General features: G+C 44.9%; 1 protein-coding gene across 2 annotated transcripts in view; it reads left to right on the plus strand.

The window, feature by feature from the left end:
• Nucleotides 1-24,356, plus strand: part of SYNPR (synaptoporin) — a 106,789-nt gene that overhangs the window by 68,033 nt on the left and 14,400 nt on the right. Inside the window, exon 3 of one of the 2 annotated variants that reach the window (XM_068907144.1) lies at nt 10,153-10,277. In XM_068907144.1, coding sequence (XP_068763245.1) covers nt 10,153-10,277 — 125 coding nt within the window. Of the gene's footprint in view, nt 1-10,152; nt 10,278-12,796; nt 12,961-24,356 lie in introns of those variants that run through there. The other variant, XM_068907145.1, reaches the window with a different exon arrangement.

Here is a 24,356-nt window from a genome sequence, read left to right on the forward strand (position 1 = left end):
AATGGCCAGCCTTGGTGATGCTGGTCCATCGTCTGCTAGAGAGTATTGCTCCAAATATAAGGAGGAATTAGAGGTCTCATTGCTTAGCAAGCTGAAAGCGCTCTCAGATCCTCCCAGGACAGGGCTGTTGCACCAGATTATTAATCCCAAGGGTTCTCCGCTTTAGTCTCCTTCTGGATTCTTTCCCAGCCTAGAAAGTTTTCCCCCATTTGGTTAAGTCTGCTTGAGAAATGAGGCAGAGTCGAGAGCGTGCATGCATGTTTGTGGGGAAAGGGTGGGTGGAGAGGGAGCAGCTGACACCAGATAGCTACACAGCAGTCCTGAGAGCTGAGAGGAAGCTCCTAATGGCCTCTGATGAGCACGAACATGATAATAATGAGGTTAATGCCCTTTCATTCACCCAGAAACATCTTAGCGAATGTATAATCCCTGCTAGTCAATGGGCAATCATTAGGTCATAAATAATACAGCGTGATTGAAGCACAGGAGCCTTTCCTGTAACAATAATTTTTAGGCAGTGCTGGCCCAGGGAGGGTTTTGTTCCAGTCCCCATGCTGTGCCGCCTCTGCGGGGAAGGTGGTTGTCAGCGCATTTTCTGGTCAAAGGAGCGCTTGCGTCGATCATTTCTGCTGCATGCACTGGGCGCGCGGTAATCAGAGCAGGAAAATGCTCTCCCAGAGCCCGGGTCTACCAGGTAATGCTGGCAAAGAGGAGACGAAGCTAATGGAAAGAACAAAGACGCAAATTAGATAACGAAGCAATTACAGCAGCCACCAGACGTTGCTGCCAAGGGACTCTGCCTGCCTGGCGGTGCCTGCTGGCGATGCTGGAAGTGCTCGCTGCCGGGGCTGGGTTCCCATCCTGGGAAAGATGCCTTGCCCCCATCCAGCGCTCCCGCTTCGAGGCAAGGAAGTATGGTATATTCTTGATTTTCTTTGCAGCCATGAAGCTGTGTTAACCATCAGAGATCACAGTGGCAGTAAGTCCTGAGGCACTTTCCCTTCTCCGAGTGCTTCGCACACGTGGGCTTAGTTTAGCCTTAATGGAGATCCCCATGTTTATTAGAGGGAGTAAATCCTACTCAGCAATAATGTGGATCACAGTGTCTGCGTTTAGGGGATATTGTGAGTCAGGCTGGGCATTAGGACAAACTGTCCCTCTGGGGTTGTGGCAGGGTTTTTGGGCCCTGCCTCAGCAAAGCCGTGGGTGGCCTGGCACTGGGGTGCTCCACGCGGAAGGTGGGCAAGAGGCCTCCATGGACCCTTCCCACCCTTTGCCTCTGCCTTGCTGTGACACCAAGCCAGAGGAGTTTGTAAAACCCACTGAGCAAGCAAGCAAACGAACAACCATCCAACCTTTTAAATTTTATAATTAAATGTTTACACTCGTTGCACAATAAATCCCATATAATCAGTCTCTAAAGCCTTCACGAAGCCTGTGTTTTCAAGAGGGAGCAGTAGCAGAATTGCATTTATGCATGAACCTGAAGTTTGGTTAGCCTGGCTAACCTTACCTGTTAATAATATAAGAATTAACGTCTTTAACTTTTAGAAACATCTAACATTAACTTTTAGAAAACATCTCCTTTACGTGAATATGGCTTTGTTCCTTATTGCCTCTGGTGTTCACAGGTGACCGACACCAAAGGCAATGTGGGCCCGTGGGAACGGCTGGCCCGAGCGCAGGTGGTGGCCGCTCCCCTGGGCCAGCTCTGGGCACCATCCTAACATCCACCCCCACAGGGAACCATGATTTTCTTTTTTTGCCAGGAGTCTAGGACAGGAAAAGTTGTCGGGCCCAAGAAGGAACGCGTGTCTGTGCTGAAGTGATAGATGTCACAACATGAGATATTCAGGGATCATACAGACAAATCTCACCAAATATGTCTAACTTTTGCTCCCACCTCCTTAACAGAAGAGGGTGCAAATGTGGAGTTCTAATGGCTGCAGGGGAAGAGCAGTAATTTCCAGGCTACTCTATGCTTGGGGGAAAAAAAAGAGCTGCAGTCTTCAAACATAGTAAAACTGCCACATTGCGCGACACATCCCGAATGAAGTAGTATATACACAGTAATTAACTCAGGTACTCATAAATCTGTCCGCAGCAATTACCAGTGTGTTTTGTTTTTGTGGAAGACTTGTTGCCAGGCTGTCAAAATCCACATGCAGAAAGCAATTTGTACAATAATAAAAAAAAATCTCAGGTCCTTGTAAATGTCTTCAAGTAACTCAAACCTTTGACAAATGGTTCGTGGAAGGCTGGAACAGCTTAGTATCTCTGCCCGTATTGTATAAGTGGCTTTGTTCTGTGACAACCTCTCATTTCACCAAGTCCGAGAAGATGCTCTAAATACGTCTTTATCTTCTGCACGTTAACTCTTTTGTGCATCCTGCCAACCCTAGCATTAGCTTTCAACTGTATGGCTGACCCATTAAATACTAGATGAAATACATCTCATCAGCTTGCATTACGTTTGGAACTTAATAAATAGGAAAAGCATTACACAGGTTCTGTCTGGCCATCTGGAGGAACAATGTTCTTTACCTCAAAGAATGGCTATCTAATCCGCCCATATACAGTTGGGTTTTATTCTATTAAAATATAATGAGAAAAGACTACCATACCATTATGTGGTGGAGCTAAATGGGTTTTTAGAATAATCAATGAAAGATGAATAATGAAGACAAAGATTTTCTTCAAAGAAAAAGAGAGAAAATTGTCTCCTTGGAATTAAAGTATTGTAGAACCAAATGATTATAACATGATCTTTACTCACTAAAAATACCCCAATTTCATTTCCATAAATCTTTCCATTAAGAGTCAAATTAAGTATTTTTTCATTTAAAAAAATGTAAAGCATTAAATGAAATGCTATGCGTTAAACAGATTATGTTGCAGGACTCCTGCTCACCACGGGGAGCTGCGACTTGTAGTACTTTCCTTGCCAGTGTTCTAGGCCGGCGGCACCATCGAGGGCAGCTGTCTGTGCCAGGGAGCCGTAACGGGGAAAACAGAGGTTTGCTGCCACCGGCCTAACCCATGGTGTGAAGCTGTGGGCAGCGGGGTGAGGTGAAAGTGTCCTTGCATAGCAGCTACTTTCCCATCCACCCCACTGTGCTGACACCAGTCTGGACCAAGAATTGCATTTCTGCTGGCCAGGGTCACCACCTAGCCAGAAGCATGCATGTCCCAGCTCGGGATGATCTCCAGTGGGTGCTGGACACTCGCTCGAGTGGTCCATGCTGAAACATAGGTCCTGCTGGGTCAATGTCTGGGCAGTTGCACAACAGCCCCCAAATGCAGACTATGTGATCCTTCAAGCCCTGGACTCTGAGATGTTCATCATTGTCCCTCACCCCTCTGCATTCCTGTCCATGCCAAGCAAATCTGGGCAGGCGCAGAGTTGCTTTTTGTAAGGTCACTGTTTACTTTTAAGGGGACGTGATAAATCCCAGCAATTAGTGGGCGCTTGCTCTATGCTTTATTTCTCAGCAGGAGGACAAGATATTTCAGCTTGCTCCCTGGATAGCTGTTGGAAGGAAATGGCTCCTGCTAGCCATCCCCAGCTCCCCCACAGCACTGCTTCTGCTGCCCGGCTCCTATTTATCAACCAGTCAAGTTGATGTAATTAGGAATCCCAGAGTCAATAATCTGATAATCTCCAGTGCACAAAGGCTTGTATGTAGGAGAAGTGATTCCAGGAAGTCTGCAGCTTGGATTTGCATGGGAAAAATGCCAGATTTTAAAAAAGAAACAGGCAGAGAACTGGAGGAGAGAGTGCTTCCTAATCTTTCACTGCTAACATATTTGGGGCCAGTGGCTCGGCAGTAAATGTTTTCCCATACAGTCATTTAGTGTCTTTTAATTTCTCTTTTACAGTCGTAATAATAATATTCCGTCACTCATTCTACTCTAAAAATAAATAATCTAAGTTTAATGAGATGTTCGGCTCTGTGAGGGGCACTGGCTGCAGGATGATGTCTCCAGGGCGCTTGGAGCAGTCCCCAGCCCAGCGTGCTCCTGCCACGTGCTCTTGCCTTGAGTTGGGCTCGGTGAGTGGGGGAAGGTGTAAAGCAATATTGCATTTGGCAAACGTTTGTCGTCTCTTTATTAAGGAGAGCTTGAGAAAGAGAAATCTCTTATCCAAGCATTGTGCCAGAAAAATGTCTATCTGTAAAGCATTTTAAATATGTAAAACAACTAATAAAAATGCTTAAATATTTCAAATGCTTCGTGCTGCTCTTTAAAAATATCAGATGTTCCTGTTGGCTTTTGAGTATTAAGGAAGGAATTGGGGGTGGGAGGGGGTGAAACCTTCCTTGGAAAGTGTTCAGTAGATTAATTCCAATTTGCCTCTCTCAGCCCAAAGCAAAAATGTTGAAGACCAATGTGCTTACTGACCTGCAGGTCCTTCAAGCCTGCATTTGCTATCACGGCTCTAGGCAAGGCTATCATGATTGCTTTTTAAGATTTAGCCATTTTGGAGGAATGGACATGGAGGCATCAAGAGGAGCAGGTGAGGTGGGATCTCGCCTTTCCCCCTGGGGATTTGGGGTGTGTTCCCAGGCCGGTCCTGCCTAGTCTTCACAGGATCATTGGACTGAGAAGATGGCTGCATGAAGGAAACATGCTCATGGGGAACACAGCTTATGTAAAAGTTTCATCAATTTTAAATGACAGTGTTATCTTCCTAACAGGATGTTTTAGCTGTAACATGCTCTGCATAAGCCTTTTAGCTCGACTTGTCAGAAACTGTTCTGCCTTCTACTGGTTCGTAAACCAAACTTGTTGCTCAGCAGGCACTGAGGGAAATTGTCTGAAAGCCAAACGCATGGAAGTGATAGGAAATCGTCCCATTTTTCACTTACATAGTGGGATGAGTGATGTCTGGGGTCATGCGTGAATGTACTGCCAACTGTCTAATAAACAGCTGGGACTTAAACTTCTTCAGGGCTCCACTTCCACCAGCGCCCCTTTGCTGAGAAGGATGTTGGGACTGTGAAATGAAGGGACCAGCCTTGAATCGGGAGCCTGGTTCAATAGGCAGATGAAATGAAGGGGAAGGGAGAGCTGACTTGATTCATGAGTGCAAATGTGTGCACCTCCTGTTTGATTGCTGTATGTGTGAACCTGGGTAAATAACAGCTCTTGAATACAAAATTAGAGGGTATGTTGTCACTGCGTTGAAGCCTGGCACTAGAGAAGACTCAGGGCTTCCAACTGATCCGATAAATCAAGCAATGAATCTTTGTCTCTCCTGAAGTGGTGTAGGAAGCATGTGCTCTGTTGGAAATTATATTGTTTTTTCTGAAAGTGCTAAGTAGCATATTTGATCTTTATAATATACTAATCCTATTCTGTGAAGACTGTTTATTATTATACAGGACCACGAGAAATATCATTTCTATCAGTTAAGTTAGACTACAAGACCTGCCTGACTTCTTCACCAAAACATGCCAACAGTGCTAGCCAAGGCTAGAAGCTCACAGAGGGAATGTCACTATGGCGTATGCAGGGGATGGGGTTTTAATCACCGCACAGAAAGGCATGGCTGTCTTCAGAGATGTGCAGCCTTGTTAAAGATGTGTCAGACACCTTATGGAAGATGGATAGTCTTCCATCCGAGGGCTGCTCTCAGACTCAACAAGTGGGACGTTGCGTGGGGTGTTCATCTGACGCCGACTCCCCGGAGCAGCACTGACCCAGGCCGTGGGCAGGCGGTTTCCATGAGGCAGAGATGAGGGGGAACCTCCTGCCAGCGGGTGCCTGGCGCCCTGTCCTCCCGCGGGAGGACTGGGACCACGCGAGGTTCCCCTCAGAAGTGGCTCTGCCCTCGCGGTTGACATGGCCGTGGCTGCAGGCAGTTGCTGGTTCACTGGCACCGCATTTCTCCGAGCTGTGATTTCTCCAGGGAAGGCAGGCACAGCGCTGAGCCTTAGGGCAGTAGCTACCATATAATGGCTAGAGGTAACTATCTGCTGGGAAGATTTACCTAATATGACGGGGAAAAGCGATACGCATGTACGATGCAGATGGGACTAGCGCTGAGCATGGATTTATAGGCAAGGAGTAAATAGGAACATAGGGAAACGCTTTCTCTTTTTCCATAAACTTTTCAATTTCAGAGAGGCCAGATTCAATAAAATTATCTTGCAGATGGAGGTTTTATTGAATCTGGCCCATAAAGCTCCCATTATGGGGTTTACAGCTGCCATTTACACAAATCCTGCTATAATAAAATACAGTGGTGTTTACAACATTCTTGCAACTGCCACAGAATTGCGGCATGCACAAAACCTGACAAGTAAATCTTGGCTTAATGCACCAGGTGCTCAACTGACAACATAAAGCAGCAAAACCTTTAAAAAAAAAAGAAAAAAAAGAAAGAGAGCTAGGAGGGAGAAGGTTGCTTGGGCAAGAGGAGCATTATACCTGCTGCTTTACAAAGAAACTCCAGGGAAATACCAGAAATTGACAGCCCTCCCTTGGCTCTCCTGCAATGCAAAATGTAAATACACTTCCATAAAGGTGCTGTGTGGGCCTTCCCATGGCAGCTGTGGGAGCCAGCCAGGCCTTATTAGCAGCTGTGCAATTGCAGCCGTTAGCGACATCCAATCCACCCGCAGCTGAGAGCCAGGCCCAGGCTGGCTGAGCCCCCACTGACGTTGGGTATAAAAGTCTCCAGCTGCCTCCCCTCTCTTCTCCCACTTGTCTTGGGGATGTTGCCTGGTTGCTTGTGGCCAGAGTGTGGTGAGGCTCAAAACTGGTGGCTGGCCTTGGTGGTTGTAGCTAGAAAGGAAGGAGGCCAAAGGGATTGCTGAGTGAGTGCAGGCATCTGAAAAGCCTTTGGGTATGAGCTGGATGTGGAGCTCAGGGTAAGGGAAGGCTCGCTCTGAGCTAACTGGGGAGCTGACGTTTCAGGTGCCTGAGTCTGCTCTCAAAGGAGCAGAGGAAAAGCTGCAAGCTCTGGAAGATATCCTTCCTGTGTAGGAACAGCCTCAGCTGTATTGATAAGGGTGCTAAATTCCTTGCCCAATGGTGGCCCCTTGGGTCTAAGGGGCACGTGTTTGTTCTCGTGTCCAGTACTTCCTCAGGAGAGCTGCATTTGAGAGGCCTGTCTTTCCTTTGCTCGTGCCTGTGCTGAGAGCTGCAGCTGACGGGCAAAGGAAGATACGGCTGTTGGTTTGTGGTGGCTCTCTTGTGCTGCACCCTTCAGTGCCCCCTTTATTTATTGCAATGTAGTAATCTCTGTGACTCCCTGTGCCTCTGCAAAATGCTTGCATTTGCAGCTCCATTAATTGGGCCAGAAAGCAGGTCAGTGCCGATCTCCCCTGTTCTCCTTAATACGTTGTTTTCTGACGTTGCTTCACAAATTAAACTGGGATGATTAATACCAATTTTCAGTGCTGTTCACCATGTAAGGCCAGAACAGCTCCTTGTATTTACAGAGGAAATGATTAAGTCTCATTTATGATGAGGGAACACTGTTCAAATTACAGTAGGAGTACTCGCATCAGGGCAAATATTTAACAGCTTAATTTATAGCAAACCTTGGCTTTCCTTTCACCTGTTCACTTTGCCAGCACGGCTGGTATAAGGAAGTGATTCAACTAATATTTTCTTGTCTTTCTGTACCATTGGGTGCCCCAACACCTTTGCAAATCTGCTTTCAAGTGACATACTCCAGTCGTACTGGGAACAGGTGGCAGGGTGGGAACTTGCGTTATTATCCCAAGTGTCAGGCTAGCACGCAAACCTGTGCCCTGTTCTCGGCTGCCATTCTTTCTCAGAACGTGCTCTGCTCTGATCTTTGTTAGTTGTTGAGGTTTTTAAGCAAATCACTTCTTGGCACTGAAGGATGGTGCATTGCACTGGGTGGACGGAGGGACCACGAGTGATGTCTTGTTTCACTGGCTTTGCAATGGCATAGCTCCCAAGGTGTGTTACCACGTGGCTGTTAGCAACTTAAATGCAGGAACTAAGGGGGTTTTGTTGGGTTTTTGCTCCTTGCCTCTCTGCAAGGCTAAAATTGCCCTACCCACTTTTCTTTGTGGTATGTTCAAGAAGCTGTTTGTCCGCATAACATCTTAACGGCTTTTCCTGCTCCAACCCAAGCCATTTTAAGGCTAAGGCAGGTAAAGCAGATGGGATGGGCAGTATTTAAAGCGTACATCTGAGCAGTGGAGGAAAGGCTGTGTGTTTGCTTGGTCCCCGCATGCGTGGGGGGAAGGAGCCTGCTCAGATGGCTGTGAGGGTGGATGCACATGCCACTGAGGCGAGATATGGGGAAATGCCACACGGAGATAGACAGCAGTGTTACAAATTTTGCTGCCAGTAAAAACCCATCTGGGAGACTGAAGGTCTTTATTTTTAGCGTGCTTGCTAGAAGGAGAAGGGGAATGGACTTGGGCTCCCAGCACAGCAGGCTCTGCAGATGATAATAATGAGCAGTGATTTTGCACTCACTGCTGCATAAGGAAGGTCTGAGACCAGCTGCTGGAGAAGTTGGTGTTCAGGCCTTTTCCCTGGTGATAGCTCCTCATGCTAGGCTAAGCTTTTTGACCCTTCCTGGAGCTGTGGTTCAGCTCTGCTCTTTGCATGTCTTCCCCTCATCTCCCGCCTGTCCCCTGCCATGTCGCTCCGCTCTATCACACTCGGCAGATCACCCTGCAGCCGGGGCAGCTGTCCCTGCCCTGAATGCTCATGGGTCACGCCAAAACCTGGCAAACTTTGGGGAAATGATGCATGTGCAGAGCTGAAGTCCAGGGAGGACACTGCTCCCAGATTTGTAGTGCTGGAGTTAGGAGAGCTCAGGTTAACAGCATGTTGCAGCAGAGCCTTGTGCAGCAGCTGGATATGTCTTTTTTGTTATATATCTGTATTGTCTTTAGTGCGACACTCTCTCCTTTATTTTGCCTTTACATTTTCTTGCTGTATTTTTTTCCAACATTCAAATACATATTTTTTTCTACTGTTTGTGCTTCTTCTGCACAAACAGCTGCCTTTCAGTTTATTTGATTGTCTGGGATCCAGGAGTTTACTTGTCCCTTCCCATGTATGCACCACTGTAGATCTTGGATGAACTCTGTTAAAGCTTGTGGTGTTACTTCTGGTCTGCAATAATACAATTGGAACAAAAATCTGGCTTGTCACTTAAGTTATAACTCTGTGTGTGTATATATATATATATGTGTGTATGTGTTTGTGTATGTATATATATATATATATACATACACAAATCTGTATATATATGAATGTAGGTGTATATTTGTGTCCCTCCATTTCTGGTCTGGGTCTTCCAAGGCAACCTGTATCAATGAAGCTTTAGGATACCTATTCCTGTTGCCTCTTCCTGTGTTTGAACTCTTGATGCATTGGAAAAATGTAATGGTCATGTATCTAGGCCCAACATGCTTCATCTTTCAACTTTTACTCCTAGGAGGTTAAGGTGCAATGGGTGGTTGAATCAGAACCATCCTAACTTTTTGCTATGTTTGATTTGCCAGAGCTTATCTTATAACCTAATCTCTTTCCTGTTTTGCTGAGTGTCAGTTTATTGTACCCCAGTGTCCATTTGGGTTGGGATAGTAACTTAAGAAAACTAGAAATTGCTTGTTCGAAGTCATGCATGGCTTCATGAAAATGGATGAGGGACAGTGTGAGTCTGTTTTGCCCTGACGTGAGAAGAAGATGGTCACAGTGCATGTGGCTGAGAGGTGTGCTATTGCTACTCCTGGCTGCTCCTTCTAAATACTTCTGCCAATGTTTTATTTCTTAGGACTGACTCATTGTGCTCAGTCAATATTCAGCCTGTTCTGGTCCAAGTTCATCTGTCAGCTGGATAATTTAACTAAGCTGTCCAGGTTGTGAATCCCAAGCGGGCTTTGAGATGAAGGGAAGGGCTGAGATACTTGGCACAGACAAATGGTGATGTTTCTGCCTATGTGCAGCAAGAAAGCTTCAGTGTTTGTGGCGCTTTGTGTTGGCTCCCAGAAAGGGCACATAAACGTACAGCGATGCTTTGAATGCGTGATGTGATGGATAATCTAACCTGAGGGAGCTAGTGCTGCTGCACGCTGCTTTGAAAGCTGCTGCACAGGTATGTTTTGTGGTGGTTGCTGCAATAAAATAAATGTTGTTTGTTTTTGACAGCTTTTTGCAATCTTTGCATTTGCAACATGCGGTGGGTACTCTGGAGGACTGCGTCTCAGTGTGGACTGTGCAAACAAGTCAGAGAGTGACCTCAACATCGACATAGCCTTTGCCTACCCTTTCAGGTAACCTGTTTTGATTCATGGTGGTTTGTTTGCAGGGAGGCAGGTGGCTGGGGGCTGATGTGAAGCCCGTTTTCAATGGGGATTACCATCGCTTGCAGCGGGCCTGTGACTGAACACCAGTCTGGGACCCCCAAGCTCTTCACAGTAATGCCTAGGATCTGGGTGTATGGGAAGGATGAATTTGGTGAGACCAGGCATGAACAGGAGCCAGGGAAGCCGCACAGGGTGGAAAAAGGCAGTCAAGGAGAAAGAACAAAAAGGCATTTTTGGCTCAAGAAAAAACAGAGATAAAATAGCTGTTAACTTTATTATAGTAGCCATTAAGCTGGAAATGAGATTTTTCCAAAAAACATCCAAGTTGCAAGGACCTGGAAGAGCCACTCACAAAGATGTGGAAGCAGAAGACGAAACAAGTTTTAACCATAATTTTGAAATGCTTTTGAAAATCCTACTTGCTGCCTGTCTGCATCTCTTAGGTAACTGAATACTTTAAATGTCTGACCACTAGTGACTTAGGAAAACAGATTTTTGATATTTAAGTACTCTTGAAAGCTATAGTGTAAAATAAATAAAAATAATAAAAATGTTCCTGCTGTTAATGATCCTGCTTCAAAACATCCAGTCTTACACTTTTAAAGATATCAAGTCCACTGTAGAAATCTGTATTTCGTTTCTGTGTGGGTGTTTTCTTTAAGGAATTGAGATGATTAAGCAAAGAACGTATAATCCAATCTCAAATCCAGCATGCCATGACTCTGAAATTATTATGTTGCTTTGGGAAATCACATACTGTTTGGCTTATGACTGCTTTATGCACAGACCAGACATAATAGTATCTACTATTTTAGCATGTCCTAAAACATAGCATCTTCCTAACGGTGGAAACTGAGGTTGATTCCTTGAATTGTTGTTGTTGCTTGACATATTTATTACTCCAAAGAGTCATATTTCCTGTTATTACAAACAGTCATTTTTAATTGAACTTATTCCTTTTCTTTTGCTTCTATTTAGTATGCATGAGATGGATTCTGAAAATTGAGTTACACAAATTTGTAATGTGATTCACTTCCAAATAGGTCATTTCTCCAGCATTCATTACAGAATACACCCTACAGTAAAGTGCTTTTAATTTGCATGATTATAAAATATTACTTTATGTAAAAAGTTAATAAAACTGAGCAAAATAGTCAGCAAGTATCTCCTGAGGTTTTAATGGGCCATGTAGACAATTTCTTTTAGAAGAAAGTCACCAGATCTGCACTTTTCCACAGTTTTGCTTATTAGGAAACTGGAAACATTGATGAGTAATTACAACGTGCCAGCATGCTGGAAAGACAATGCAAAATAGAGTTTATTTGCAGAAAGGATCCAGTTGGGAATGAAGCTATAGATGGTCCTTGAACTGTTCCTGTGCAGCTCCGAGCTATGGCTGAGCAGACTCTGGGCAGTGTGGGAAGTCCGTGCAGGCTCTTTCTCATAGGAACACCACTGGCCACATGATGTAAATATATCTGCAAATGTGTAAATATATGTTATTATGTAAATATATAATTTGCAGCTGGGAGGGGAGATAACAACCAACTGATTTTGGAGGAGAAGCATGAAGATACTCCCTGTTTTTGTGCAGTGCTGAACTTTGTGCCCAAACCTGAGGGATGGGCATGCAAAAAAGTGTCCAGAGATGTACAGACTGCATGAGGTAGCAGTTGTATGCCTTGGAAATCTGGTCCAGAGCTGCCTGTGGAAGTCAGCTGCATTTAATTAAGTCTCACCTACGTATTCCTGTGATTTACCCATGAGTTTGCTCTTTCCACTTTTCTGCTGTGCTCCTTCCACAGAACGGAGAGGGGATGCTCTAAAAGAGAAGAGCTGAGTTTTGTTGGGAAAGGCAGTATCTCGGAGCAGTTGCTACCCTTGGGAAAAGCAGACAAGCTTTGAGCTCAGGCTCCCCCATCAAGACCGTGATCCTGAAGCTTTTTTTTCCAAAAGATTTCACCTGATCTAGTACAGGCAGTGCTTCCCCAGTGGAAGAGGCATAGTTACAGACTGAGAGGGCGGCTGAAGTGACTCACATAACAGCGGCAATTCATCTCTTTTCTAAGCTCTCTTTATTCTTGTGGCACTTTCCTCCTCTCCTTGGGAGCCCTTCTGTAGCTGTCCTGGGCTCATGCAGAGCTAATTTTAGAGGGCTCTGCAGGGCTCCACTCACTCCAGAGAGCTGCCTCCCACTGCCTGTGTGGGCATGTGGGCTTTGCGCAGGTAGGATGAATTCCCTCCAGTTCTCATGCATCCAGGTCTGAATAAGTCCACAGTCACATGGCAACTTCTTTTCAAATGCTTTCAGCATTTTGATTATTGGCTGACAACTGGAGGAGGTGTGGGTGGCAGGAGAGGTGCTGCTGAGCATCTGATGACACTGGTTGCTGTCATGGCTGTCAGCAGTGGTGGAACTGAAGTGGTTGAATATGTGAGTGTGGCTTTTTCAGCTACACCTTCCAGAATGACTTGAATGATGGAAAACCTGCAGCCGTGCTAGCAGCTGCTCTTCACATTGCTGTGAGCGTGAGGATATTTGTTTCTACCCAGAAGTGGCCCAGCTAGACCTTGGCTGTTTGATGAGCAAGCATCAAGAGTATCAAGCAAGTAAGCAAAACTGTGGGGTTCAGCAGGACAGCTCAGCCAGGTAAGAGGACTTGAGCGCTTTGGCAATGGTACTGAAGTGATTTAGGAGCCTGAAAATGTTCCTGTTAAAGCAAGTTCCAGTCTGGGAAGGAGTTTTCCAGACTGAAGGGTGAGCATCTCTTTTGGCCCATGCGCTTTTGAGGCCCGTGCCCTTAGACAAAGGGAGGGTAAAGGAGGGCAGAGTCAGCAAAAACGGAGTCCAGGGGCATGTGACTAAAGCATACTAGTTGCCAAGCTGGTTTCAAAGCCAGAGTTCACATAGCCCCAGGCTGTCCCACGTTTACTGGAGAAAGAGCATTGCACTGTGTAGCAGGTAGCTCTAGAGCACCTTTCTTTTGGATACCTGTATATACTTCAGAAGTTTTAAAAGTTCATATATGGGGGGGAGAAGAAAAACGTACTCTGGTCTCACACAAAGGTGTTATCATCACTGGGATCTGTGCTTTGTGTGGTATTCATTGCATGTTTGGAGCCTATATGGGGGGGGGGTGTTAATCACTCAAGCCCTCACTTGAGTGATAGTTCTTTGGAGTGGAAGTCAGCATCTTGGAGCTATTTCTGTTGCTCTAGAGCCATCCGTCCTCCTTTCAGATCTGAATTGTCGCTCTTCCAAGTGCCCTCAAGTAATATTTTGTGGTAAGGGTCCTGGTGAAGATTTTGTTTATTCTATTTTGTCTGATTCCAGCAACGTTTTTATCATGTGCTCTGATATTGATTGTTTTTGCTTTAGTCACAAGTGGCTGAATAATACACTAGCTGTGCAGACACTTGTTACAGATATTCATCATTTTAAGGTGCTTTTTAACTAAACCCCCTAAAAGCGAATATTTGCTTGCCAGATCAGTTGTCATGTTTTGCTTACAAGTTTGTACTGAAGATTTTTGCTACGTAATTGTTCACGTAACAAACTGTGCTTAATACATTTTTCTTGTAATTGGCAGAGTTGCACTGAAGTGTTTGGGCTGCTTTAGCTCCTGATTTAAATGAAGCTTTGTGTAGCAGAAGCACTCTGATAATGCAGTGCTGTACAGACAGGGAATACAGAGCCAGGCAGAAATATCTAGTATCGTAACCCACCACTTTGTGGCAGCCTCATTTCTGCAAATCCCTGCTCCTGGCCAAGGGAGAAACGACTTGCTCTTCTGCAAGTGCCTAACATGCAGAAAGCCTGGCCAGGGAAGCAAAACTCCACCAGCAGGTTTAGCTGCCTCCCTCCGCTCCCACTCGTGCGACAGTGGCTCTGGCTTGCTCTGGTCAACTGGGGCTGACTGGGCTTTTCAGGGATTAAAATAGCTCCTAATGGGAAGGAGCCACTACTCTGTTGGCAGGCAGAAAGGCAAGGCAGGAGGGGGATATAATGAAGTAGGTAAGGAGCTATATCTTTCCAGTTAAGAGGGGAGGGAGCATTTCAGTACCACCCCATAAGTGTGCTGTCTGCTAAGTCTTGAGGTAGATCCTGACCTAGAACTTCTTGATTGCCTGGTGGCACTAATATGAAAGCAGAATATGTCTGTACTACTTTGCATCACAGCAGGAAGCAAAATGAATGCTGATTTTGTTTTATTTTGCATCATAATTAGTATTTTTCCAGTTCACTAGTAAAACTGTCTCTTGAAGTAAGCCTCGTGTCTGAAGGAAAAGGCGAGGAAATTGTATTTGATGGGAGCTTTTTTTCACTAAGTATTGCAGTTGAATAAAGATGTTCCTGTTGAGCATCCTTTAAAGTGTGTGCCTCATCTACATGCATTGGGTAGGCTACTCTTTGATTTGAAATATGATAGCCAGACCGAAATTACCTACTTTTAAGCTATAGATGATAATTAAGGAGAAAGTAGCTAACTTGCTATGCTTCACAACAATCTTTTTGGAAAAAAGTCCCCATTAATATTAGCACACTTCTGTGCCAAATGGTACTAGCCGCCTTTTTTTTTTTGTTGCCTTTTAACTCGCATGTAAATCTTGTTTCAGAATTCAGTAGAAAACATTGTTTTGGCAAAAAGATTCTAAATATTCATTATGGTTGGGCAACTAGGAGCCGCTGATGCGTAGGCTTTAGTACCTAGTCTTTAAACTTGTTGGTTACTAGGTGGTCACCTGCACTGCTGACTTGCAGACATGCAGGACACCACAGTCGTCTTGATGTTGGCCATCTTAATTTTTGTAGTATTATTTTAAAACTAGACCAGTTTCCCCCTGCACGTTGGTGGACACTGTCTCTGGAGGGGTGACCGTTGCAGAAGTTAACAAAAAGTCATGGTAGAACCATGTGAGAGGCATTGCATTGAACATGAAGCATCTGTTCAGTAGGCATGCAGCTAGCAGAGCAAGTGAAGCCATAAATGGCAGCTCTTGCCACCTGGGGCATGTTTGGAGAAGACATTCATGTCGGTTTAGCAGTTGAGGCACTGTGATCGTTTGCACACTTGGCCTTTCAGGGACTGCAATATCAGTTTAGGGCAGGGGATAGGAAGGACTAAAGTCATCTTGTTTTAGTACCCTAGGCTCCATGTTTTGCTTTGCAAGTGTTTGCCATACAAAAAGTGCCCCTCCTGCATGGGTATAAGGCTTGGGGACCCTGTGGCCTGCTATAGTGTACTCTGATAGGTGTCCAAACATAAGTGCCCTGGTTCCCAGGCAGATTTGGCAGAGAACCCAGGAACGTGAGAGGAGTTGGTTAAGCTCTGCGTGATCCATTCCTTTCTGGAGACCCTGCATTGCCTGCTGTTGGCTTTCCCATGGCATTGCTGAAGAGCCAGAGAAGTGAAAGGCCACACAGTGGGCCACAATTCAGCTGATTGCCTGTGTTAAAATAATGACAACAAATGCCATACCAGATGCTGTATGCCTACATGAGGGTTTTGTGTTGCATCATTGCGGATATCCCTGGTCTCATCTCCTGGATGACAAATTCAGGTTAAATACAAGTCTTTTTAATCATAAAACAACTTAAGGGAGAGATCTTCATCTTTAAACTCTTTAGATCAGAACTTAGTGCCTTTCAAAAAGCCATGCTCTTGCAGAAATGGCAGTTGCAGGGGTTTTTAAGTGAAGCTTGGTGGCAAAGAGCCCAAACTTCATGATCATGGTGGTCCCATCTGGCTTTACAATCAATTAGCCCACAAAAGCTGTATTAATTTAGCCCCTTTTCTTGCCAAACTGTGACCACCTCCTCCAGCACTGCAGATCTGGGATTAATATCTAAATTGGCAAGGAAATGTGTTCAATAATACATCAGTGAAGCTGGAGGTTTTAAGCAATACTCTTCTATAAACTGGCCCTTTAGGACAGGTGCTGAGAGCTGGGCCACAGCTTTAATTATCTTCTTCCACAACAGAGTTTCAAACTCTGATCTCAGTGGTTCCTTTAATGCCTAATTTTGGCCTTTTGAAAACAGATTTGCCTAACAAGGACTTCTAGGACTTCTATTAGTGGAAACTGGAAATGATGTGAGTGTAGACCCTAATGTTGCATCCTGCTGAGCAAAGCTGAAGAGATGAATCCTTCAGGATACAGATGTCTCCAACTGTGACGCTTTCACACAAGTCTCTTCATATCTAATGTGACCTAATGAAGCAAAGTAGACCAAAGGCTTAAGATCTGTTTTTTAACTAGGAAATACAGACATAAGTACATAAGTGGGTTTTTTTATTCATATGTTCTAGTAATTTATAGGACTGGCCAGAAAACTGGCCAGTTCTTTTTTTTTAATGAAAACCCAGCAAAAAGACTTTTTTCCATAGTAGCATGAAAACAAGAACTTTCTAAGCTATTTAAAGCACAGCCCTGGCACATAGCTTCCCTGGCAGTGAAGGTGTCGGAGTTCCCGGTCAAGGTCTCTGTACTGAAACAAGTCCCTAAGAGACTTAAATGTGGAGCTTATATAGCCAGGCTGAGTGCTCTAATCGATGAACTGCTGGCTTTGTTAGAGTTGCTTGCTCTTATATGTCTCCTGGGCCTGGGAAAAGGTGATTCAGGTCTGCTCAACAAATATGTTTCTTTTTGGATTTGGATGAACATTGATTTTAATGGAAAAATGTCACGTTTTTGTAACCAGCTCTAAGTTATTAGCGAGTGAATGCCATAATTTAGAGCCCTGATCTGCCTTTGTTTGTTTAGTTGTATATGGCTACAGGCTACTCAAATAATTACAGACTTTTAGGGCAGATTCTTAGCTTGTGCAAATCGGCATTCTCCAGTCTCGATGGGTCTCCAAGGAACCCTGTAGGCTCTGGGAACAGTCTTTGTATTTCTCTGTGCTCATACATGTACCATAATAATCATTTTTGAAACAAAGAGGATGGCAGGATTAAAGAAGGTGTGTGTACTTATATATCAATAATCACTTGAAAGAAAGGAGAAACAATTTAAGAAACCAGTGTATTGTAAGGGTTTCAAATGGAGTTATTTGTCCAGTTATTTGTCCAGTTAAAAGGCTAAAGTCATCAACTGCAGTTAGACATCCATAGTCTGCCCGTTAGCACAGCGTGCGCTGTAATTCCTGTCATCAGAAAGTTTCATTAAGTCGTTGCTCATTTGATTAGAGCAGGTAAAATAAGGGCAGCTTTGTGGCTTTTCTGGTTTTGAGCTTGCCAGTGCCCTTTCCTCATGCCAATTAGTCTTCCAAATGTAGTTTGTAGGAATTGTCAAGATCAGCAACGTGAACAAAGAGTGGCTGTTGCTACCACTTGTCACTCGTTTGAACTGTGCATAAAGGGAAGCATGCTTTTCCCAGTAGTAAGGGAAAGAGGCTGGGAGATGCTTCCAGTCACTTGACGCTTTGCTTGCGCATAAGAGCTATACGAAACCACCAGGCATCTGATACAGCTGCGTCTTTACCTTCTCTTTGCCACTGACCCTGGGCACGTTCTCCTCTGTGTCTAATGCCCTGTGGTGTGAAGGAGATCATCTGCTGCCTCCACAATTTGCTTGTTGATTTGAACGGCTTCACTTTTGCGCCATACTCTTTTGTCCTCAACCAAGAAGCCTAAAGGTGGCTATGGAAGTGCAAAATCTTCTCTAATGCACGCTGCTGGTGTGTTGGACTATGTGCTCTGCTCGACTCAGTCAGAGAAAGAAGTAGCAATGTTCTGGAGATGGTGTTTACCGCAGTCAAGGGTGTGCTTCTTCCTGAATCTTCATTAAATTATAGAAGCTTTTCTTTTGGCACCCAAAGCATTTGGATTTTTTGATGAATTTCAGTGGTACTGATCCGGACTGGCTTATTTTGCTTCACAAGTGCAGAATTTTGTTTAATGCTGTTTTAGTGCAAGCAAGATTCTTCATTAATGCTTTAGCCAGGATTGATTCTTAAAGTGGAATTCACTCTTTTATTAATATTAATATATGCAGCTTTTTCCAAATTTGAATTTTTAATATATATTCATGAAGGGTCTCTGTGGTATTGTACAAGTAATGGTATTTTATCTGTGCCTGCCACAAAGACTTTTTCTAAAAGCCAGGGCTTTTTACAACTTTCCTTGCAGATTTCCTTTTCCGCGTTTTCATGCTGCCAGTACAAACGCAACCAATGCAGAAACCCTTCTGCTCTGCTTTGTTTGGCTTTTGATCCTGTACCCTCAAAGCGATATGGTGACCTAGCTAGGCAGCAATCAAACACACGCCTTTCCCCTGCTCCCAAATCTGCATACCCCCTTCAGGGGGCCCTCTACATTTCTCCAGGATGACTGTAGGGAATTCAACAGGTGGGATATTTTTGGCGTACTGCCACACATGACTTCTACATCAATTTATTTGCCGGGAGTTTAATGCAATGTTTCTCCTTGTTCAATAGACTACAAAGCGGGTGGGTGTCTGACCCCAGCCAACGTATCCCCTCTTGGAGTACCGATTTCCATGCTTTCTGGCTTTCTAGAAATGGCACTTTGTGTGTTATTCAGCATGAGGCTGATGGCAGTCGTCATGGGCTGGCCAGCGGACCTGCGGTTCTGCTGTGCCTCCTGGCCTGGGCGCTGCTCAGCCTCAGTGCAAGCCCATGGACTCCCTGAGAAAAGGTACTGAAGCATGCTTAGAATGAAAATATCCTTATTGGGGTTTTTATTGGAGTCATGCCTTAAATGTCTTCAGAGGCCTGAATTTAATTACTTGAAGTCCCTTAGGACAATATATTTGGGAAAAGCTATAGTTAAAATACAATGTTAATGTTAAAATACAATACAAAGGAAGGATTGCTGTATCTTCTATAACTGTTCTTGTATTTATCTCACCTGGGACTGAGACTGAAACTTCTGTTTTCATGGTTTATAGACCTAGATAAAACTGTATATGACCTCTGTTTTCTTGCAGGGTAAAGGTTTTATTCTTTTTGGTGGTTTTGACTGAACATCAGGTGATACCCAATAACTTGGACTGATTTTGCATGGATTTTGCCCATGTGATTCTGGAATGCAAGACACATTGGAGGTGGCACAAACGTCATGAACCAAAGAAAGCAGCAGCTAAGCGCATTAGCTGGGTGTGGGCAGGGGGACTCAGTGTTCCCAGACTGCTGTGAGCAAATGCACCACCCAGGAGGTTGATACTTTCCCCTTCCCTGAAACTCTACTATAGAGTCAGTCACTCCTCCTTAAGCCTTTGCTTTTTGCTTTGTACTGCTTCTGATATATTTTTAGGTGTTTAGATCTTGGTAGATCTTGGCTCCAAATGGAAGCTTTCATTCTTGTCTGACAGAGGTTTACTAGTTTGGGAACAGTCCCGTGCCTCCCTGGAGGAGGACAGGGAGCAGGCTGGGGCGCAGCTACAGGTTCAGTTGGGCTCTTCCCATGGTATTGTAGCGTTTGATAACTGCTGTCTGACAATGCAGATCTGCTCCTCTGGGGTGTCCAGGCCTCCTAATTTGCTTTGTGGAAGGCATTCGGGTTTGTAAAGAGCAATGGAGTACGTCTTGAGTACCACACTCTGTTTGCATGGTAAGGAAAAGCACGCGTTTGCGAAGAGAGCTGTTAACATATCTTGGGAGATAAATCTGGGTCTGGATGTAGGCTTGGAAATTTGGGTTGGGATCACCCACTCAGCTTCTGAAGTACTCGTTGCAGCGCTTGTTCTATAATGAGCCTTTTTATTTTCTTTCTGGTGTTACGATGAGGTACTAGATTTTCAATTATGGCGTACATGCACAGTCTGAGAAGGTTCATTGCAATGGCTGGCATGTGTCTGGGATGCTTCTCCATCCAGGAGTGTGTGAAGATGCTGTTTTCCAAGAGCTTTGCAAGAATGTTTGCAGAGAGGGCTGAAAGCTGTGGGCATGGTACCACTGCTGTCTCCCCCATGCCACCGGGCAATGCACTCTTGTGCTGCGGCTGTCCCTTATTCCAGAGAGTTTAGACCCAATCCTCAAAAAGATGTTGATGCTTTGCTTCCTGGAGACCTGAATGCCTCAGGGGGTCTCCAGCTCGCTACACTAATGGGAGAGGAGGTACAAGGTGAGGAATGGGGACCCAAAGATGGGATGGAGCAGGGGACGCGTGCCTGTCACGTTGTGCTTGGTCGACGTCGCAGCTCACCCACGCTGCTGGTGCAGGGGAATCGCCACCTCTCCTAGCGTGGCGTGCGCAGTGTGGGGGGTTGAGACAGCAACTGTGGCTGACAGCTTGTCCTATTAAAAACCTTACTGTAGCAAAATAGTACTGGCCAAATGTTTGCACAACAGCTATGCGCGACTGAGTGCTGGGAACATGACAAGTTAAGAATTTGAAAACATGAGAGGTAAATTTTTTTTTTAACTGGATATACTGGGAGAGAATATAGTCTGCTGTGGCTTTCCTGGGCAGTTCCCTGCAGCCACTCACATTTTTTGGGGTGATGCCTGCACTGGACTCGCATCCGGATGGGATTTCTGTTTGCCTCTGAGCAAAGCACATCCCTGGGTAAGCCACTGCAGGTGAGGCTTACCTGCTGAGAAAGGGCAGATCTTTAGGATGTTCAAATGTCCAGCACAGAAATTAGGAATAAATGCTTGCAAGATCAGGTGTGTATTTAAGTTTGAAACAAAACTACTGATAATGCCGAATAGTTCTAGAGAGATCTGGGATGTTTTTTGGAGGAAACTGAGAGATTTCACTGAGACTAAGGCAAATTTCAAACCGAATGCTCTTTGATCAGCAAACTGCATACACTTTGATCAGCAAACAATATTCTTTGCTTTCTCTGGAAAAGCAAAAAAACAGAAGACCAAACTTGGATTGCTGAGTCAGCTGGAGCACTTTATCTTTTTTCCTATTGTCAGAGAAAAATGGGCTGATTTAGCAGTGATAGATGTGTGGTAGAGGCTGATGTGCTGAGGCCCCATTCTGCCTCTTCGGAGGAAGCAGAGAAGGGTGCTGAAGGCACTTGGGAAAAGTAACGGGCAAGAAGGCTCAAGCAAAAGGTAATTTCCTCTCCCAAAGAGCAGCAAAAGAGCTGATGCAGAACAGGTTTAGAGGGAGGAACCCTCTTGTCATTGTTAGCGACGGGGTGGAAAACTGGTTTTGCCAGAATATCCCAGGAGCAGAAGGGAGGAGGGACCACCATCGCCCCGTGGTGCCTGTTATCCCGCTGCTGGGCTAAGCCCATCACATCCTCCCGCAGCTGTCCAGGGCTGCATTAACATGTCAGATATTTGGCCTTGAAGGGCTGAAGAGAACTTCAGCTTTACTTCAAGCAGATCAAATGTGATATTAGCAGGCTGGCTTCCTCAAAAAGACAGATCCCCTTCAACTGCTCCGACATGCCTTGGTGCAACTGTTCAGCTCCAAAGGGAGTCCCTGGATAATGGTGATAACTGCCAAAAATACGGACTAATGGTGGCTCCTTCCCAAGAGTTCATGTTGTATATGAGCGCTCCTACTGTGGCTTTGTTTCTGCAGGGTCCCCCACCTTCAGCGGTCTGTAGGATGGAGGAGGAGGAGAAAGCCTCAGAAATCAGATCTGCCCACCCACCCTCCTGAAGGCTGTAAGGAAACGGGTTCGTTGCCGTGTGGGCGGCCTTTCAGATAGCCAGGGTTTAGCACTGAACATGTAGGGATGCCTGTCTCTAGGGAAGGCTTACGGCAATGTGAACTCTGCAGGCGGAAAGGCTCCCGTTTGTTAGTGTTCTTTCACTAAACCTACAGAAAATCCACGTTCAGCACCTCAAGAAGGTATATTCTTTGCCCAGAGACCAGCTGGCTAGATGTACTGGTGTGAAAGCACCTCAGTTCAGTTCTCTGAAGCAAGGGGAGCTGCCGTGTTTCCAGGAGGAGCTAAAAGAAATGCCTTTATTTTGAGTCCCAGAGAAAGAAAGGCAGAAAAGCTATCATGTTCTTGTATCTCATCAGAGCGGTTTGACTAGCTAAGGGGCCCTTATTTCTGCTCATTTCAGCATTTCACTACTGTATTTTGAAATATCATTTATCCCTCATTTTGAAGATTATCAGCCAAGATAAACATTTCACAACAAATTCTTCCACAGGCGCTACCTGCAGTAACAAATTTCCAGCACTGACTTTCTCTGATTGCTTTGCAGATGGTAAATACAATTGACAGTCTTGAGTGCCAGAAATAAATGAGGGGGAAATAAAGCCCCAATGAAAGGATAATGGGTCTTTGAATTCTCACAAGCCTGTGTGTGGGTGTTGCAGATTATGTTCGCGGATGTCATAGATGGGTGGAGGGGGGTAGATTACAAGATACTGTTTTCAGAAAATAGGACAACCTGCCAAAACAATTTTTAGTCTGTTTTTTCACCACATCCTACTAAGGGAGTGGAGAAATACTAACCTCCATTCAGAAATTTGAGGCAAAGTTTCTTATTTACTAATCCAGGCACTGATCAAAGTCCAGAAGAAGACATTTGAATCTAATTCCTATGCATATACTTACTGTATATGCAGTATACCGTTTGTCTTTTGGTTTCCAGGCTAAGCACATGCTTGTGTGCATTGCTAGAGGAGGATATTCCTGAATCAGAAAAGATTAAATGAATTAATGGAGGATCGTTTCGTGGTGGCTATTTAACACAATGTTTGTGAGTCTGCAAATCTGTGAGCACCGGTGCCTGGGATGGTGCGACACAGAGGAGATCACCCTGTACGCGCTCTCCTCCTTGTGCTCTTTTCTTGTGTCTGCTGGCGGAGATGGGACGTGGGACAAGACCGTGTGTCTTGGTGTGCTTGGCTCTGACTATGTTCGTGCTCCCGTGTTGTCAGAAAGGCTGTGCCAGTCAAAAGGAGAAGGGCCATAATTACAAGCAAATAGTGTCTTGAATATTGTAGCAAGGCACACCAGGAGGTAAAGGCAATGTCACATTTACATGGACAGAGCACAACTTCTGCTCCCCAAAGCAGTTACAACAGCTGTAGCCTTTGTTCAGCCCGTCTGGCTTTGTGTATTGTTTTCAGAGTACAGGCAATTAGTGTCTGAAAACGTAACTGTTCTTCGCAATTGTGGAACAATGCAAAAATACTTTTTTCCCCTCCGAAACATTCCTGCCCTCTTTTGATCTTGTCAAGCTAAACAATACCGCTGTCTTGTCATCATATTTCCCACAGCAGTGGAAAGCTTGCCAAATGGTGGTGGAAATCTCACGAGCCTGTAATTGCTGCAACTACATCAGCGTAACTCAACTGCCTTTGGACTTGTTTCAGATTTGTATGAATTTGAGGTAATACAGAACTGGAAAGTCTGGCGGTGGCTGCTGCTGTTAACGAAGTGGCGCAGCAGGCACAGGGCATCGAGTCTCTAGTGATGAGCAGCGAGGCTGACTTTAACGCTGCTGTGCATTGGGTGGTGTGTAAGGTCATATTCTTGAGTCATCGATTTTTATTTCTGAGTTAATAAGTGCTTAGCAGTGCACAAGGCAAAAAGCATTGTCCACTTCATTTCTTAAGGAACGCTTGTGTATGCTTGATGAGAAGTGGGAGGTTTTTAATGGCTCTTTTCTCCTAAGCAGTTAAATTTATTACTGAAGTTATCCTTATTTGCATTGTCCATTCATCAGTGAAAATCTCTTCTGGCAATAAAGCCCAACAGTATTGCTCATATGTTAACGAAGTGCAGAGGGCATGATGGCAAGGAATCATTCTCGGGGCTCCTGATTTTATTTAGGAAATGGAGAGGCAAAGATGAAATCCCGGGAGTGGTGCAGGAGATAGAAAAGCAGCAGAAGGAAGGTGTTGGCCAAGGATGATTTGAAGAAAAAGGTGGGGTGTAAAGAATGGGAGATAAGAGAGAAGATGAAAGAAGAGGTCAGAGGAAATAAGATGCAAAACAGGTAGAATTATATCAGAAGTGGGAGGCGGAGGTAGAGGAAGTGAATTTTTTGTGAGTCATCCCCAAGCAATCCTGCTCCCAGAAGGGCTGAGTCAGCAACAGATTTGTGGAAGAATCAGAACTTTCTCTGAGATGCCATTACAGATCAAAGAG

The sequence above is a fragment of the Struthio camelus genome, chromosome 14 (genome assembly GCF_040807025.1).
Source record: "Struthio camelus isolate bStrCam1 chromosome 14, bStrCam1.hap1, whole genome shotgun sequence".
Classification (NCBI taxonomy): Eukaryota; Metazoa; Chordata; class Aves; order Struthioniformes; family Struthionidae; genus Struthio; species Struthio camelus.